This window comes from Rhipicephalus microplus, chromosome 6, assembly GCF_043290135.1.
Source record: "Rhipicephalus microplus isolate Deutch F79 chromosome 6, USDA_Rmic, whole genome shotgun sequence".
Classification (NCBI taxonomy): Eukaryota; Metazoa; Arthropoda; class Arachnida; order Ixodida; family Ixodidae; genus Rhipicephalus; species Rhipicephalus microplus.
Window position 1 is genome coordinate 176495094 of NC_134705.1, and position 18593 is coordinate 176513686.

Genomic DNA, 18593 nt, shown 5'->3' on the forward strand with positions numbered 1-18593 from the left:
TTATGAGAGACGCCGTAGTGGAGGGCTCCGGAAATTTAGACCACCTGGGGTTCTTTAACGTGCACCCAAATCTGGGCACACTGGCCTACATTTCCGCCTCCATCGGAAATGCAGCAGTCGCAGCCAGGATTCGAACCCGCGCCCTGCGGGTCAGCAGCCGAGTACCTTAGCCACTAGACCACCGCGGCGGGGCATGGCGAGCAGGCGAACTATTCAGAAATTTGCCGACGATGACCCTGATGAATCAGCCAAAACCACCTATGCGCACAGCACCGCAGTACCAGCACAACCTGCAAAAAGGGTTTCAGGTGTTCCTGCTGTAGTCTTAATCCAGTATTTTCGATGTTTACATACTCGACGTGGTAAACACATTACTGGTACTACTACCTCCATGAAGTGTTTAAATCCATCAGCTTCAGAAAGCATTACCTGCTGTCTCGGAACACATACCATAAAACAAAGGGAGCCATTAGGTTGCCTATGTATGCCAAGTGCTGGCTAGACACAGGTTGTACAGGCATTCACACAACTCTCACCACAGCCTGCAAGAGAACCGTTTATAGTCTTAAAACGTACCACGACACATGCAACTTTTACTTCAGCGTCCCAGCAATGCCATGCATGCGACTGCAATTTACACCAACTTCCAAATTTGTGTCTCCGGCATGCCAAGTCTCTTGCCATAGTTCTACTAGCACATTTAGTGTGCCTCATTCCAAGTATTACGCTCAATGCTAATGTAACGAAGAACTAGAGTAAGAAGCAAGGTTTATGAATTCAGAGCTCACTTGCAAACATGTCCCACAGACAACTCAAAAAGGAGAAAAAAAAAAAACTTTATTTGCAATGCACGATTGCACAAAAGGCAATATTAGAAGGGTAGGGAAAAAAGTGGGAGTGTTTCTCTTTTTTTATGTATCGAAGTTTTGCTCTTTTTTTTCTTTTTTCTGGTCTGCTCCCTTCCCTCTGATTCCTGGTGGGCCAGTTCACGTGGGTGACGATAAACCAAGAGCACCGCAAGTACACTGGCCGGGCACCGCAACAAACACAAAGGGCGAATGCAAAACAAGGTGTGCGCCCTGTGCGGTCCCAGCCGAGCCCTCGCAGCAGGCCACTTGGGCTACCCATCACCCATAGACTCTGCAAACCCCCGGGGAAGTCTACGATGGAGTCGGGAGCTAGGCGGTCAGGTCACTACTACTCCTTCTTCATGGCCACGTTCTCCTTGGCCTGGTGAGCGTGCAGCACTGCAACGGCTTCTTCCACCTGCACACAAACAGTGGGACAGCAGATTAGAATGAAGCTACAGCAAGAGCATTCACTTGGCTAACAAGTTTAGACCACTGTTGTGTTGTGTGGGGGTGCTGACACCCCCTGTAAAGTTGTCTGTGCCGCGTGGCACGTGTCTCGCACAGAAGCCGTATTTCGGGAGTGACAACCGGCGTATTTCGGGGATGACAACCGCTGCACGATAGATGGCGTTGTGTTCGCGTTGAGTAGCACTGTTTGTAGAGTAGTAGCGCCGGCGGTGACCCCTGGCGGAAGGCAGGCCTTGGTGGCGGGCGAGAGTTGAGTGAGTCTCTTCTGCGCGTGGCGGTTGCCGTGAACGGTTGTCGGTAGCGAGGGTCCCCGGTGCTCAGCACTGCGCTTGGGTCCCACGTGGTAAGTCAAGCATTGGTGACGCCGCCTTGGGTATGTTATTGTGTGTTTCTCATGTTTTGGAGTGTATGGAAATTGTGTGCAAGGATGTCTTCGCGGGCGGATTACAATTGATGTATCAATCGGCGGACGATATCGTCGTGCTGAATTAGTTAAATAAATGTATGTTGTTTGGTTTGTACCAACCGCGTCTTTTGTGTCCGTTCACTCCAAGAGCGAGGCATGGTGCTCGCTCGCCATGTCGAGACCCCACAGTTGATATGTAGCCTTGACAAGACAACAGCATGAAAATGAAACAAGCCACTGTGACAAACCAAGCCTGATAAGTGAACACCTGTCTATAGAGAGATGTATCTTGAAGAACCTTCAAACCACCTTCAGTACTTTTAGTTTTGTTTTTTTTGAAGAGTTGTACAGATGGCGAAATTTCAGATGCAAAGCAAATTGAGTGTTCTTCAAATAGTTGTCAAATATTTAACATTTTTTTTAATATTATGAAACGACAACTACAGAAAAAAACTAAATATCACCTGCAGCAGTGCTTCGGAAAATTAATTTCACCCACCTAGGTAGCGAAACTTTTTCTGGAAATCTCGAGAAACCTTAGATCTTCAAAAAATTATGGCTTCGCGATGGCAGGGCCGGAGCCGGCTTCTTGAGCTTATCGGAAAGGGCATTTCTGCGCGTTTAACTTTCCCGCCTCAGCTGGCTCTTCCCTTTAAAAACAAGCGCACAAAAAGCAAAAGTTTAAAGGTCGTTTCGAGGCCCTTGATTGGCTGTGGTCGCCATGTTGCCTCGGCTCTCCATTGCTCGCTCCGGCAGATCGTCGTCTGCTGCTTGTGCGTCTCGAGGACATGGCTCTCGAAAATTGCTACTTCGTGATGTGTTCACGGCGCGGTCACTTAAGATATAATCATGCTTTACTTAGGAGCAGTAAGCGGATGCGCGATCAGGTTACTACAAACAGGCGCGCGGTCTACGAGCGTGGCGCGTCATGGGAGTCGTCTTCACTGACAGCAACTGACAGCAACTCCACTGACAGCAAGACTGCCGACAGGAACGGTGCACTAGCGCACTCATGGCAACGTGCTTCTTCGCAAGGAATGAAGCGCATCACTCGCCAGCTCCTTTGAACCACGTACGGGCATTTTACGCATCAGCAGCGGACCACACAGTCAAGCTCGTCACCCCCCTAGTTGTTTCGAGCATCACCCGAAAATGCGATGTCAAGCGTAGTGCGCGCCGATTTTTTGTCATCGCAGCTACATATTTCGCGCATCGTCATCGAACGCCGCCGGCAAGTGCATTATGCGCCGGCTGCACTGTCCACGCGGCCACGCACCCCACGGTCATATGAAGCGCTGTCAATAAGCTTTTGTGATGCGATTCAGACGTGCTTGGAGCCGTGCTTGATATCGCCACGAACGTCTATGGATGTTCCGAGGTTGATGAATTGCTGTAGATTAGTTTCTGCGACCGGCTGTATGATGATGCGTTTCACGGCTAAAGTGGCAAATGAGCATGTATAAATCAGGGGCATGAATTTTTATACGCCCGTTTCGAGTCATTAATTATACCGCTAAAAATTCCTGTGCCAACATTCTTCTGCCCATAACTTTGTTATTTGGAAAGAAGGCATAGGCCGTCATGGTGTGATCCATAATTCTGATGCACTAAACCTCTCTCCAAATAAATGTTCAGTGATTGTAATCAAGTACTTAATTACAACTTCAACACAAGAAATATGGGTAATCATCACACTACTCCTTCATACAAAGAACTTGGTTTGAAATCCATACTTGTTCTTTGTAAATCATGAAAAGGAGGTTATAGGGAAAAAAAAGGCAACCAAGGCACACTGGTCAGAGACCAAATGCCCCAGAAGTCAAATATCACAAGACAAACCTGAGATCACAATTTTTAGGTGCTTTAGAGACTTAAAGAAAAGTTGAAACATTTAAACGCAGTTTCCTCAAGAGTGTTTTTTTGACATCATGCTCAGCCCCTCCACGAGGTTCAATGAAGAAATAATATGTCTTTTGTAAAGTATTTGTTTTTATGGAAGCACTGTGAGGTCATTCTTAGTGTCTGTGCCAATTTTTATCAATATCTCACGAGAAACAAGAAAGTTCATCGAAAAAAGCCTGTCGAAAACTTCGACAAGCTTTTTCTCACAAGTGTGTTTTGGCCATTGTGCATTGCTCGTGAAAAGTGTAGCACGAGAATGACTGGACGAATTTTTATGCAGTTTTTTTTTTCCGAATCCCAAAACATTTTTTGAGGGTCTGACAATGTTATTCTTGTTTATGGTTCAGTTTTTTTTCTAGAAGATGACTTGTACATGACACTGTTTTGTGAGAAAGAAACTTCAAGCCATGTGAAGCCAACCAGAGCCAAAAGTACGAAAATAAAGCAAATCCGTGTACTAACCATCATTCCCATGCTTGCTGAAGTGCCGTGCGTCCTATACACGCCAGCACCAGAGCTCCCTCTAGTGTATAAGAAACTATGCACACCATGACTGAAAGGGCTGTACTCGCCTTGGCCTTGAGCGACTCGTGGTGCTCGAGCATGTGCAGCAGCTCAGAGTTGTCAATCTCGAGCAGCATGCCGGTGATCTTGCCGGCCAGGTCTGGGTACATGCGGTGGATCAGCGGGAACAGGCGCTCGCCCAGCATCTGCTTCTGGTCGTGCGGGGTGGCCTCAGCCAGCATGGAGGCGGTCAGGGGCTCCTGGCCCTGGATGTGCACCGCAGCCTGCTGGGTCTGAGACACCTGCTGGGCAGCCACCGCAGCTGCGGCCACCTGCTGTTGCTGCTGCTGCTGGGCGGCCACCTGCGTTCGCGCCATTGCAGGGTGCGAAGTCAGCCACCACTTCACAAAAAGTAGGACAACCGAAAGAAAAAAGACGGACAGAGGCAAACACAAATATCACGTATGTGTTCGCCTTTTTTTTTTTTTTTTTTTGCTATGCTGTTTCGTTGTACTCTTTATGACGATATCATTGTCCGAACACTAACTTGCCCAACATTCAACTACACTCAAGCGTCTCTACAACAAAGTTGCATTTCACATAGAAATAAGTCCATCATATCCAAAAATTGTATTGCTAACACTATACTGCAGGACTGTGTCATTTACTCCGTTATAACTACTGATATTTCATTATATCAAGCTTTAAGTGTAGTTTTTAAGAAGCCATACTGCTTGTGCAGCTTACGCAGTGATTAGACGACGGGACATGAAAACACAAACATGAGAAAAAACTTTGAACACAAACGACAATATATAGTGTGTGTTGTCTTCTGTCATTGTGTTACATCCTACCAAGCTGAGCTCCATATTCTTACCCGGTGAACAAAGTGAATACACCTAGGAAGCAGTTGGAATAGTTTTTAATCTGGGAAGGAGTTGGATTAGTTCTTGAATCATCATGGCAGCTTAACTAGAATTAATGCAACATGCAGTCATACCAGAGTGCCTTCAACCGTTTTTAATCATTGTGTGTGCAAGTGTTCGCGAGAGTGAATCCCATTGCTTTCAATTACACCTTGACTTTGTATGATAGCAAACCCTTTCAGCATGAATGCTGTACATATACAGCACCGTCTGTACATTAACCCCAACCAAGTATCGTGAAGAAGCATGCAAGATGCAAACTGACGCAGCTTCTCACCAGGCTAGCATTAGACATGTTCAAGAGGACATTGGTTGGCAGAAACTATCTGCATATTGCTTCACGACAATTGCACTTAGTTTTTCCCAAACAGGCACTACCTCTGGATGCTCAATAACCACACAATATACACCATATACGGGGTATGCACTGAGCCTTGACCCGCAAGGGGACAACACCGTCTCCGCACCATTTTCACAGCCCGTCCATACTTGCCATCTGTGCTTCGGTAAGCAGGAGGTGTTTCAGAGGTCTCTAGAGAACCAAGTTGCTGTGTGAATCTCAGACACAACACGTGTAGGGAGTTTCTTGCACATGTGAAGAGCGTGCCGACCTCTAGATGGCAACCTCGACGGTAGCCAAGTGCATACCCCCTGTAACAATGAACTTAGCCCACCTGGAATGAAGCGGCAATGGGTGCAGAGACTTGCTGGACCTGTGGTTGGTTGCGCACGGTCTGAGTGTACTTGTAGGTCGGGCGTGGACCACCAGCCGTCTGTGGAGCAAGACCCGCAGGACGGGGGCCCATCACCCTGGGCGCCGATGGGGCCTGCTGGGGTGGGGCCTGCTGAGGAGGTGGAGCCTGCTGCCCACCCGTGATTGGCCGTGCGCTGCCCAGGGCTCCCCGCTGCGGCTGTGTCCCCAGTGAAGGGCGAGGCTGCCGCTGGTAGGGCATCGAGGTAGGGAAGCCGCCCTGAGGCTGACCCCCCTGGGGTCCACCGGCCCCCGCCTGGGGTCCCCCGGGTCCACGCAGCTGCTGCTGCTGGCCTGTCCAGCGAGGGGTGGCACGCATCTGGGCTGGTCCCAAGGTGGCCGGGAAGTAGCTGCGCTGGGCTGTCTGGTGGGGCATGGTGGGCACAAAGTATCCCGCAGCACCTGCGCCACCTGGCGGGAACATCTGTCCCATCTGCATACGCATGCCGGCAATGCGGTGCATGTACTGTGAGGCAAGATGTGCCTTACGGTCTTCCTTGCGCTGGGCCAGAGCAACGTAAAGTGGCTTGGAGACCACGATACGGCCATTCATTTCAGTCACAGCCTTCGTCGCCTCTTCCGGTGAGCTGAAGCAGACAAATCCAAAGCCCTTAGAACGCCCGTTGCCATCGGTCATCACCTTGGCGCTGGTGATGTTGCCGAAAGGTGCAAACTCTTTCCGGAGCCGCTCGTCATCTAGGGCATCGTCCAAATTTTTGACGTACAAGTTGACGCCCTGGTAGCGGTTCAGGCGCTCTTGCTTCAGCTGTTCGAAGTGGCGCTTTAGCTCGGACTGGCGCTCGGCCTTCTTCTGGGCACGCCCCACGTACAGCACCCGGCCACCCATCTCCTTACCGTTGAGCTCCTCCACGGCGCGCTCAGCACTCTCGGGATCCTCGAACGAGACGAATCCAAAGCCCCGGTTTTTGCCGCTCTCATCGGTCATCACCTTGGCGCTAGTGATCTTGCCAAACTTCTCAAAGATGACCATGAGCTTCTCGTCGTCGAGCTCGTCACCAAAGTTCTTGATGTAGACGTTGGTGAAGCATCGGGCCTTGTCGCCAAGCATCTTCTCGCGCTCCTTGCGGGGGATGAACTTGCCCACATAGACCTTCTTGTTGTTCAGCAGCATGCCATTCACTTTGCTGATGGCCTTGTTGGCTGCTTCTTCAGTCTCGAAATGGACAAAACCATATCCCTTTGAGGATGCCTCTTCGTCTGTGGCCACGCGACAAGACAGGATGTTCCCAAAGGCTGAGAAGGTGTCGTACATGGCCTTGTTGTCAATAGTCTTGTCGAGGTTCTTGATGAAGACATTTCCGACCCCGGACTTTCGCAGCGATGGATCTCGCTGTGACCACATGATACGGATCGGCTTGCTTTTGATAGGGTCGAAGTTCATTGTGTCCAGGGCACGCTCCGCTGTAATCAAATGTACGTAAATTATGTTTAGAATGATGTCACATCTGTAAATGAACAAAAAAAGGCTACTCCTTTCAAGTGAATTATTTCTTGTCAGACAAAACCAAATAAATACAACAGACAATTATGCAAAGAAAAGCACAGAGAGCCTCAATTGTTGGCTTTAAGTGTCATGTTGTACCACGATGCAAATTGAAATGAAATTGATATGTGAAAAATTACTCTTTCAGCCGGTAGGCTCTCAACTTGCTATATTCATATCCCACCAAAAGAAAGGGAGACTTTTCCCCCACTTGCATTTCATTTGCATCATAGTGACTAATTAAAAAACACTTCAGTTACAGAGCATTATTGTCCTCTATGCTTTCTTTGGCCTAATTTCCTGCTGAATTCAGTTCGTTGGGTGAAACATGCAAGATTGTATTTTACTGTGTGCATAACTATCGCCTTTTATATGCAGATAATTGAAGATGATCAAATACTAAATGCTTATTTTTTGAAAGCACCAGAGAGCCAGTATCAAGGCAAGACGCAACTGCCCCACTGGAGATTTTGTCATTCTCACTGAAGATTTCACAGATGATTACGTACGCATGAGTGTAGACCAAGGGCAACCGCATGCCACACATGGTCGTGATACCAAGAAACTGTGTGCTACGCAGTTTCCAGGAACGACCTGGATCACGTGAAACCGAATTAGTAAAATCTGACCACTCAGACAAATGACCCAAGGTAGCCTCCAATGTCCATGAAGGTTATAACGTCTGCAGACACCAGTGACTGTAAACAAACAACAAAGTGTGTTCCCGAGTAAACCTTTAGCACGACATTGATCTAATCAAGCATAGTTCATTGGCAAACCATCAGCGTCATTTTAATCTTAATCAAACATGGCCGTCAAGGGAGGATCAGTTTGGCAAACTAATGGTGTGTGTACGCACTTGCAACCCCTGCTTAGCAATAAGGGAGTTCCAGACATTTTTCTCGAGCGCAGCTTTTACCACGACTCCGTTTTTTTTTTTTTTCTTCGGTTCCTCTGCTACGCGCATCCTGCGTCATTACTTGTTGCGCTATCGGATGTGGGTGGTTATTCCGCACTTATGGAACTTTTTATGGCGGCAAACTGAGACAAAGGGCCCATGTAGAGTACCCGAAATATTTCATCTTGGCACTAAAATTCCCACAGCTACGACACTCAAGTGTGTGGTTGACAAAACGTCGTGAAACTGGGCGCTTTTGGGGGGGGGCCTTTAGTACGAACTCTGACAACGAGGCGACACGAAGACCTACGTTGGACAGGACACACACATCAGCACACAATCTGCACGCAGCAGACTCAAGTCGCTCGTTTGGTAGGGCTTCACTAACAGTTTGACGGCCACCCGCGCCTACCATATTAATGCTCGGTTCAGGCGACCCGGAAAGAAATAGCGTGCCGTCACTAACGTGATCGAACGCGATATGCTACACCAGCAGACCAAACTCAACGGCAGACTCAAAAGAGACGTTTAGTTAACCCAAGCGAGCGCAAGCGCTGCGAAGAAACTTGCCCATGCCAACTTGACAGCATCCACTGATCCATATGTGGGTCACTGATGAGACAAAGGCGTTCGAACACGCCACTAAACCTAATCATCCTGGTAAAGCCCTACTCGGGTGTCTTGGAAGCCTGCGAGACCACAAAGACGTGCGTACTCACCATCGGCGGGCTGCTGGAAGTTGACATATGCGTAGCCAAGTGATCGTCGAGTGATCATGTCTCTGCAAACCCTAATCGAAAGCACGGGACCCGCCGTGGAAAACTTCTCAAAAAGCATCGCCTCCGTGACCTCCGGGTGCAAGTCGCCGACGTAGAGAGAAGCCATCGGGTAGTTGGGGCCGCTGGGGTTCATCTTGCCAGGTTTAGGGTGGTGGTGAGCTCGTCGTAATCGAAGGGGGAGATCCGCCTAACCCTAACTCCAAAGCGACAGTTACAAACTTTTTGGACTGAACTCGCAGTACAAGTTCAGGGTTTTGCCGAAGTTTTGCAATTTTTTTTTACGTTTTTAAGTTTTATAGATTTTTTTTTGTATTTTTTAGTGCTTAGCCGTAGCGTACGCAGAATTTAACTAGTTCCCCCACGTGAACGGCCTACCATTGAGTCATGTGGGAAAAGAAATGGCGGACGACAGCTGCGCTCGTTCTATATTACAGTGATGTTGTATTACTCCGCTGTAGGCCTCTTGCTTTCCATGTTAACTACGCAGGTAATGGCTGAACTACGTAGAACACGCAAGCGCAGCTGCATAATCGTCGACCGTCAGAGCAATCGTCGTTCGCTATCCGAGGACGTAGTCTCGAGTATTGGCCATTTACTGATCGCACTACAGCGTGCGCGGAAGCATACAATGTTGTGTTGTATCTCTCCGCTGCACTACTTTTAAATTTGCGATTTCATTACGCTGCTATATATCAAACCACGTCAAGCGTACAAGCACTGCCACTTAATCACCAATTGTTGGTATAGTCGTTGATTGTGTGTTTTCTAGAAGCAGGTTTTCGCAGACCGTTTTACTAAACGCACTATATTGCAAGCGCGCGGAAGAGCAAAAAGGCGCTATGACGTCATGTTAAATGCATGATCGACGACACAAGTTTTGCGGCGCTCCGATCGCCAGTGATATTGACTGAGAACCTTTTCTTTTTTCTCGTCGTGCGACCGGTCCATACGAGACCTTGGTGCACGACGAATGTGCAAGCTGCATACTAATGACCCCTCAGTTTCCCCATTGTACGCATAAGGAATTCATAAAAATAGTACGATCGTTTTATTATGGCTCAGAAACAATCTATATCAGTTTCACTTTTGTCGTCTTACGTGCACTGTAACGGAGCTTGTCCCATACTACGGTCGTGCATTTATTGAAAAATAGAAATCGCAGTGCCGATTTCTACAGAAGCAAGATTAATCTGTGCAGGACTTTCGCACACAAGCATTTTCGTCGCCAAACATTATTGAATCATTCGCGTGCGATGCCTCGATGCAAACAGGCTTTTTCTTTTTTTTTTTATCAATCACCATCTCGGAAGAAAAAAAAATGCTCACGCAACATAACATACAGAGAACACTTATATAAACACACACCCAACATTTTGATCAGCGTCATACTGAATATGCAGAGAAGACTTGCCCCATACAATTGAAACAATGTGAAGCCCCAAGGTGAACACAGTACAAAAAATAAAATAAAATGAGGCCGAGGCACAGTTCTTTTTGTTTTTTTTTTCCTTCTCCTTTTTGGTCTCGCGCTTAACTGGAAATAGCAGGTCAGAGAGGTTGATGAAAAGTTTCCTAAACAACACTGGACCCAGTTTCTTTTTTTCTTTTAACCGCAGCACCTTGACACCACTTGCAGCACGATTTTCGTGGGGAAACTTCAGACATGCATGGTGAGAAATTGTTGCACATCCCGGCGCTGTCACGCTGATTTTGCTGCATGGTCTGACGGCAGCCACCTAGCTATATGTGTGCAGTCGGTGATTAGTAGACTATTTCTTCGGTGCTTCTCTTCGTTCTGGACAGCTTCAGGTAGAGGTAGTCACCTGCCTTGTCAATAACACTCAGGGCCTGAAAGAGAATTACGCAGCTCTTAGAGCTTCTGCCACCACTAATGGTCACTACCTTCACAACTAATACATTCACTACCTAATTATAAAAATAAATGGAGCAGTCGGCAAGCGGTGGGTGGAATGAACACACACGGCCTCTGTGATACGGTACAAGTTGATCTCACTTGGCTATGAACACTCACACTATTTTTTTAACACGTTTGTGCCCTGCTGTTTCTATTTCTGAAAATAAAATCCATTTCTTGCCCTCTTGCCAAGATTTTTCTATATGCTCGAGCAGAGTTTTTCCTGCTTACACTATGCGTATCTGATTAGTCACCAAGGTGGGTGGCCTTATTATGGCCTTCTTGAGAGAGTTCTTTCAATCTTCCCGCGTGTCCGGTAGCACACCAGCTTTCCTAAAACGGTTAACATTTTTGTCTTTGCTTCTCTACCATTAATTCTCTCTCTCTCGGGCAGTATCCTTAGACGAGGTGTAGGCTCTAAACAACTTTTCTACCTGCCCATTAGGCCATCTGTGGCTACGAGGTTGACGGCACTACTCCCGAGTCGCACCGTAAGGCAGCCTCACCTGGTCCAACATTTCCTTTGTGTGTGACGCCGACATGCAAAAGCGAGCTCGCGCTTCCAGAAGCGGAGTCGCAGGGAAGCCGACTCCGACGGTGGCAACACCCCGCTTCATGAGGTAACGCACGAGGCCCCTGTAAAGAAAGTAAAAAAAGGCGGAAGAGAAAAAAAAGGATGTGAAGAAGTACAACTCTCATCACACCAAAACTGGCAAATGCAGTTAAGAAGACTGATCCGAGTCCTCAACAACTGACGCGCGCCCTAGAGGCAGCATGAGCGGTGCAATCACACAAAGCCAACAGGTGAACGAACGAAGACAATGTACAAGCACAATGCACACTCCTTGTAACTTTTATTCAAGGTGCAATGAATCCGAGATAAAAGAGAACAAAACTAGGTGGCAAAACACCCTGCCGCCATTGAGGGCCGAGCCCACAACCTCCACACTGCGCGTGCAATGCGCTACCATTTATCGAAGCCACTTACTGTGTTTCCTGTCATATAACCTGCCCCTGCACATGGCCCGCAACCCCAACTACGAACCGCAGAAAAATTTTCAAAAGAAGATGCCCGCATATCACTTACACATCCCAGCTGCACAATCTTATTATATATGCTTTGATTGAAATGACCTCAATAACTACGCTTGAAGATAGCAAAAATTTTGTCACCGAAATTCGGTCCCTAGCGTCAATCCACTGTCTTCACTTTGAGTCAGTATCGACCGGGTGACCTTCATTCTATTGCCGTGAAGTCGCACGACACACCAAAGCTCATGCTTCAATAATAATTTCAGAAATAATTTCCCATATACTCTCCTTGGCTTCACTTTCTGTTCAATTTATTAGGCTGTGTAGAATTAAGAAAACGAGCTCTTGCTCGATGGCACTTCAACTATTTTGCACTCCATCTGAAGCTCTGAATTTCCAGCATTTTATGCGAAGCTTATACATGAGGAAATAAAGTATGCTCAGGATGGAGCACTCCTGAATTGCAAGCCCTGCGCAATTAAAAAAAAAAAAGGCACACATGCAAGAGACTCACGCAATTTTGGAAGGCAAGTAGAGCATGAGCGGCACGACGGGAGAGTCCTCGTTGCCGTAGATGATGAAGCCCATCTGCTGCAGACGGCGCCTGAAGTAGTGCGTGTTTCGTGCCAGCCGCTCGATGCGCCGCTGCCCCTCGCCGTCCCCCATCTCTCCCATGATGACGCGGCAGGTGGAGATGATCTGCTGCGCCACCGGAGCCGTCATGCTGGCCGCGTAGCAGAAGCTGTGAGACTGCGCTCGCAGGTGATCTATGACTGCCTGCAACGGCATGCGTAACTGAAGATCAATAACCAGCTGGAAGATTATCAGCACAGAAATGGGAGACAAAGGAATGAAGCTAGACTAACCGTAGAGTTTCACACTAGTACATTAAAGGGAAATCTGGCACTAGTGTTTACAGGAGCTGCAACGCATGGCACTACAGCCAGCATGGGAAGGACAGGTAGCAAGCGAATTCGCCTAAGCTCCATTCTTTCAGCTTGTCGCAGGATGAAGTTCAGCAAAAGTTCAGCAGTTCGACCTCACTCCCTTGACCCTTTCGGGCTGGGGGCTTTTAAACAGCTGACAAAGTTCCCAAAAGCCATTCTTTTTCTCAAAACAAACGTCAAAACACGGCAAGAAACGAAGCTACAAGTGCTTTCAAAGTACCGCGCAAAAATAACAGACTACCCATAATTCCTTGAGGTGGCTGAATGATGACAGCAACAGAGTTCCCCTCTAGTAAATACAGTCAATCCCGGATATATCGTACTCAAAGGGGAATGTAAAATAGTTTGATATATCGATAATTCAAATTACAAAATGTGCGTATTTAAGGAACAAAAGCATTTCAGGCCTTGGAAATCGTTACAAGTGCTAACATTACAATTCGCTCACGGTATAATTAAGAAAAAGACGTGAACTGCAAGTTACCGCATTTTATTTCGCATGAAAATAGTCCGTAAACTTGTCTTGTTTCTTGCGCACCGTCAAGTTAGAGTGTACTAGAAGTGTTGAGTGGCATGACCGCGCCCCGCCGCCTGATCCATTTCGCATTGCCCGTAAACGGCAGCGCTGCAGTCGAATAGTACTGAAAGAGCCGCCTGCAGAAAATGCTATGTGCTTCGGCTCCTCCGTCGCGCTTTCTCAATGCAGATTTCTTCGTACTCACCCACCATTCATGTCTCGCACACGATGCCATAGCTCTTGAAGTATGACACGCCAATCTACTGAATTTGAGCTCCATAAAAGCCCTTGTAAGAGAGCGAAAATAATTCAAAAAGGGCGTGTCTTATACTGATTTCTTCTGTCTTGACTCTTTCTTTGTTGGTTAGGTGCCTACAATATACAGAATAACTGAGCCGATTTATTGGGAGTTAGCTGTGCTCATAAAGATGCGAGATTAAAAAAAATGCCATTTCAAACACAAGCAGAACCAGGAGGCCATTAGTAGAGAGGGGAGAGGAAGGAAACCTGGACCCCCTACACCGCAAATTTTTTTCGTCATTTAACTTTTTAGGGTATACTAAAATATTTACAAGCATTCACAACGACCACCAATTGCCAAAGTTAGCTGTCCTGCTGCAACCCCCCCCCCCCCTCAAAAAAAAAATTCTGAGTGCTAGACTCGCGCCGAAGGTTTCCAGTTGGCGAAGCTGACTATAGCGTGTCTTTGTACAAATGCGCACTGCAAATTTCACCTTTTAGACAGTATGACGTCTTAAAACTAGTTCAAGTTTAACGTAGTTGGACGAGAAATGCACCGCCTAAATGTAGAAGCTGTGCTAAGGGGCATTGCACGGATATTGGTAATGGGGTGGTGATGTGTGTGTGTGTGTGTGTGTGCACGTGCGTGTGTTTACTGTGTACATATACAAGTTAAATTTCTCAAAACAAGATGCACCATTGCCAACACTTTTGACACTTAATAATAAAACTACACCTAAAATACAAAACATCGTCATAAATTTGCCAGCTTCTAATGGCGTTACGCCCATAAGATATTTGGAAAGCAACACAATACAAAATGATACAACTCGATACAAAATGAGAACTGGTTACAATTAATTTACGCAGATTAACAGATGGGCTATATATATACAATTGGCACTTTTTTAATATGTTTGTGTGTTGTTTTTAATATGCTCAATATGTATTAAGCCTTTCAGAAAGCAATAATTATTATCTTCCGCAAAACCGGCATGATATAACTGGGTCGTCACCGATATAAATGTTGTAACAACGTTGCTTATACTCGGGTTTCTCGTGAAACAATTGAGTGCATGTAGGCTCATATGAAGAACACTGTGCTCCAGATATCGTAGAGATTGCCGACAAAACGAGTGTATGATTTAATCATGGCTTTGATGCTTCTGCTCTTTGTAGTTCACCAGTAGCCACTTATGATGTAACGCAGCTTAAAGCGCTGCTTGAGTGAGAACCTAGGCGGAAACGTGCAAATTTCTATTGACTTTTCTTTTGTGTGTGTGGGTCGGCAGCCTCTTGAAACAGTGAATGTATCCCCGCAATTTCGGCGTGCCTGCATATTACTCGTGCACCATGGCGTGTAGCAGGTCCTTCCATTGATAAGGGCTCAGAAACGCATTAAAGGCACTGGAAATGGGCAATTAGACACTTTCGCAGGCGTTGCCGCGCGCTCTCCCAATGCAGACGCTGTCGAGATCTTCAGTACCATGGGACAACAGCGTCGCCGCTACTGTCACCTGCCGGAGAATCAGCCGAGATGTGACGCGGCCGCCTCGTTCACTCCACTGCCCTCTTCTAGTACACTGTTGTCAAGTCCCAGTCATCCTCAATATCACTAAAGTTCTTCAAATAAGCGAATTAAGCTCCTTTGGCCACAACAGCACTGATGTACGCAGAATGCCGATGCAAGCTTTAAAGTGTGGCAAAAGGTTGGTTATGCGGCAAAAGGTTGGCAATGGCAGCCACGATATCAGCACCGATGCAGTCAGAGTCATCTAGATCGTCATCAGCACCAACGAAGTTGTTCACTGTCTCAGATGGTGCCACGAAACGATGATAAGCCGCAGAATTCACCGAGGCATCGTACGTCGTCAGTGGTCATGACGCACGCGAAGTAGTCGCCTGGCCCGCAAGGAAAGTTTACGACGGTGCTTTACTTGACGTTGGTCTAAGCGCCAGTCATATTTTTCATCGCTACGTGCGGGTCAACATTTTGTTCAACTCCCGAATGTGATGACGATAGTTATAGCGCGAGAACAGAATGACGACGAAGAGACAAGAAGTCTTTTTGTCGTCGTTCTGTTCTCGCGCTATAACTTTCGTCATGTCATACCTCCTAGCCCAAACTGCCACACTTCCCGAATGAGGATTTATAACGAACGAGGCTAGAAGTACACAAGTCGACAAGACTCAAAAGACCACGCCGAGCCCCCAGTGTCGCCATGTTGACGATATCGATGTCACTTGTGGTTTTGTAGCTAGCAGGCGCTGCTTTCACCTGCATTTGTGCAAAAAGCTAGAAAAAGCGTAGCCTCCGAGACATGCATTTTAAACACTAAAAATACATCACAGGGTTGCACATCTCAAAGGCCATGCTTTTCAGGCTCGCATGCCATTGTGCGCTAACAAACAAGGACATGCGAACATTGCAACGAGATCACTGAGACGGTTTGCATTCTAATTTTGGTACATTCGGCAATTGGCCTTTTTGAAAAACACTATGCCCGTGCGTTAAGAGGGATCGGAAGTTGTTAGAGCGCGGCCAAAAATCGACGAATATTTGCAAGAAAAAATTCACCTTCCGGACTTTGGAATGACGCGGCGTTCGATATAGCGGATGTCCCACTGTGCAGGAGTTCGATATATGGGAATACAGGAGCACAAGTCATACTTCTGCACAAAAAATTCAAGGGGATCGACTGTATTGTATAAAACTCTACGAGACTAACAACTTCTCATCCGTCACGTGGGTACCACGGCCACCATAAGGTACCTGTACCAGTGGGCACACGCTCAGCCCTGAAATCATGAGCCGGACTGGCTGGTGACAATTTTTTTAGTCGCGGAGGCATCAGCAACTGCGCTTTGATCAACTGGGTAAGTCCTCTTATGTTTTATCCTGCTGTAGCACCCAACAAGTTGAAACAGAACAAGCAGAAATGCTCAAGGCCACGATAGGCGGCCACATAACATAGCAGGGGCCCCACCCTTCTATATTTCGCCAAATAGCGTCCAGTGCACTCGTTAGAGTAAAATATAATGCTCGGAGCATGTCATACCTGTGCTTATACCCAGCACATTTAAAAGCATACTGTAGAAAGGGATTCGTGAGAAAATAAAGCCCCATGATGGGGTCATCCTAGAATTACTCAGCAAAGCATTGAGGGATCCTTTAAGAGACGTCATAGCAGTTCATGGCACCACTGTGCGACTAACCTTCGACCCCGCGATGTAGCCACCCGCGGCACCGAAGCTTTTGGTGAAGGTGCCCATGAGCAGGTCAACGTCCCGTGGGTCAAGGCCGAAGTAGTCTACCACCCCCCGCCCCTTCGGCCCCAAGGCACCCACGCTGTGTGCCTCGTCCAGGTAGACGTACGCCCGGTACTTCTTCTTCAGGGCTATAATCTCAGGCAACATCACTATGGAGCCTTCCATGCTGCAATGAAGTGAAGACAAGAGCATGAAGTTAAACACAGACTGTACACCACTCAGATTAATTTTTGATGAAACACTGTGTAACCAAACGAAGGACGAGCAAAGGAGTGCACAGGACATTTGCTAAACTCACTATGCTATGCTGTGACAGGCAAAACTGAGTAAATAGGACCGTATTAGTGACAACAATAAAATTGAAGCCTAGATATGCCATTTCTTTGTCAGACAGTGCCAGCTAGGGTTGACTAACACAATCTTCAGGTGTCCTTACAATATAGTACAATGCTTCAACCACCTCATGTGTTGGTTGATCTGAGTGTGTGTACTATCAGCGTCAAATGAAACCCGAACAGCGGCAAGGCTTCGCGATGGTATAGTGCGCGCCGTCCACTTATCACTACGAGCAGGCACGCATATATGAGCAAAGTTGCCGAACAGGATGCGTGTGCCTGTCGACGCTGATAACTGGACGGCACGCACTACACTATTTCAAAGGCTTACCGCTGTTCGGGTTTCCTTTGACGCCGATTGTACAAATGTACTTCAACTATCTCGCTAAACTTACTATCTAGCACCACTCACAATGTAAACCCGATTTACAACATGGAAAGCTGGGCAAGTATACTATATGACTTTGTAGGCAACTGAACAGTGCGAAAATACAACACAGGAAGCAAGAAAGTGGACCGCATTTCTACCTATTCGAACTATGAGATTTCGCAAAAAACCTGTAGACACATTTATGAATTTCAGCCCTTGACCTCTAAAGAGTGCAGGCCCTCGAACATAAAACCTTCCAATGTGTAAAGTATCCCAACACTCGGCCACTGAACTGTAGAGAAACTTGAACCCCTGATCCTCAGACGCACAAGGAGTATTAAAACCTCCACAAGACTGAAAGAGAGAGGCGTTGCAGAATGTGTTTTTCGAAAGCTTACTCTCAGCACACGTCTCTTCACAGGATATTTCTGTACTTAGTCTAGTATATTGCCACGAGGAATTGCTAAGGCGCAGTACAACGCAGACGTTGTTAAAAGAGGAACGCTGACGGCATCGCTACGACTCATGAAGCCCGCCGGAAGGCACGAGCCGGCCCAGCCTGTGCACGAGCTGCTACCGAGCAGCGGCAAAGAAAAGAGGAGAAGAAGAGGACGACGAGCGTTCGCTGCTTTCTCCCAGCTACTGTGTAGTTCTTTTGGCTTTGGGCACAAGTTCGCCCTTATTAAACCTTGTAAATAGGACGTCCCGGTTGTGAGGTTGTTATATCCGTTACATTTTCTGGTGGAGGAGCCTGGGTACATGATTCCGAGCCCCACGCAAGAGCGAAGTCCAAGCACTGACCAGCCGCAACCAGTGGAGCTTACACCGGTGCACCAACGAGTCAGCCGCCGTATCCGAGGAGAGTTGCCAGAATTTGGGCCACTCCCTTCTGTATCAAGGGCATCGGTGACGGAGACAAGCGCCGCCACCACCATGACGAGCCAAGTTACGCCGGCACAACTCATCGTAAGCCAACCG

General features: G+C 47.4%; 2 protein-coding genes across 3 annotated transcripts in view; both read right to left on the reverse strand.

Moving 5' to 3' along the window:
• Positions 1-817: 817 nt before the first annotated feature.
• Positions 818-9519, reverse strand: LOC119167073 (poly(A) binding protein). The gene is made up of 4 exons (XM_037418492.2): positions 8930-9519; positions 5732-7230; positions 4200-4493; positions 818-1266 (listed from the first exon to the last, which is right to left on the reverse strand). The coding sequence occupies exons 1-4, from the start codon at positions 9120-9122 to the stop codon at positions 1198-1200; spliced, it is 2055 nt and encodes a 684-aa protein (XP_037274389.1). The 5' UTR covers positions 9123-9519; the 3' UTR covers positions 818-1197.
• Positions 9520-10018: 499 nt separating this feature from the next.
• Positions 10019-18593, reverse strand: part of LOC119167072 (serine palmitoyltransferase 2-like) — a 28403-nt gene continuing 19828 nt past the window's right edge. For both annotated transcript variants that reach the window (XM_075867105.1, XM_075867106.1), the window contains exons 7-10: positions 16857-17076; positions 12451-12713; positions 11411-11540; positions 10019-10837 (exon numbers count right to left, since the gene is read on the reverse strand). In XM_075867105.1, the coding sequence (XP_075723220.1) occupies positions 10751-10837; positions 11411-11540; positions 12451-12713; positions 16857-17076 (700 nt within the window). In that variant the 3' untranslated portion in view covers positions 10019-10750. The remainder of the gene's footprint in view (positions 10838-11410; positions 11541-12450; positions 12714-16856; positions 17077-18593) is intronic.

Coding starts and splice junctions, on each gene's coding strand:
- LOC119167073 (XM_037418492.2), bottom strand. CDS start 9,122: ATGAACCCCAGCGGCCCCAACTACCCGATGGCTTCTCTCTACGTCGGC. Junction 4,494..5,731: donor CCATTGCCGCTTCATTCCAG/GTGGGCTAAGTT, acceptor GCGCGAACGCAG/GTGGCCGCCCAGCAGCAGCA. Junction 1,267..4,199: donor ACGAGTCGCTCAAGGCCAAG/GCGAGTACAGCC, acceptor GTTTGTGTGCAG/GTGGAAGAAGCCGTTGCAGT.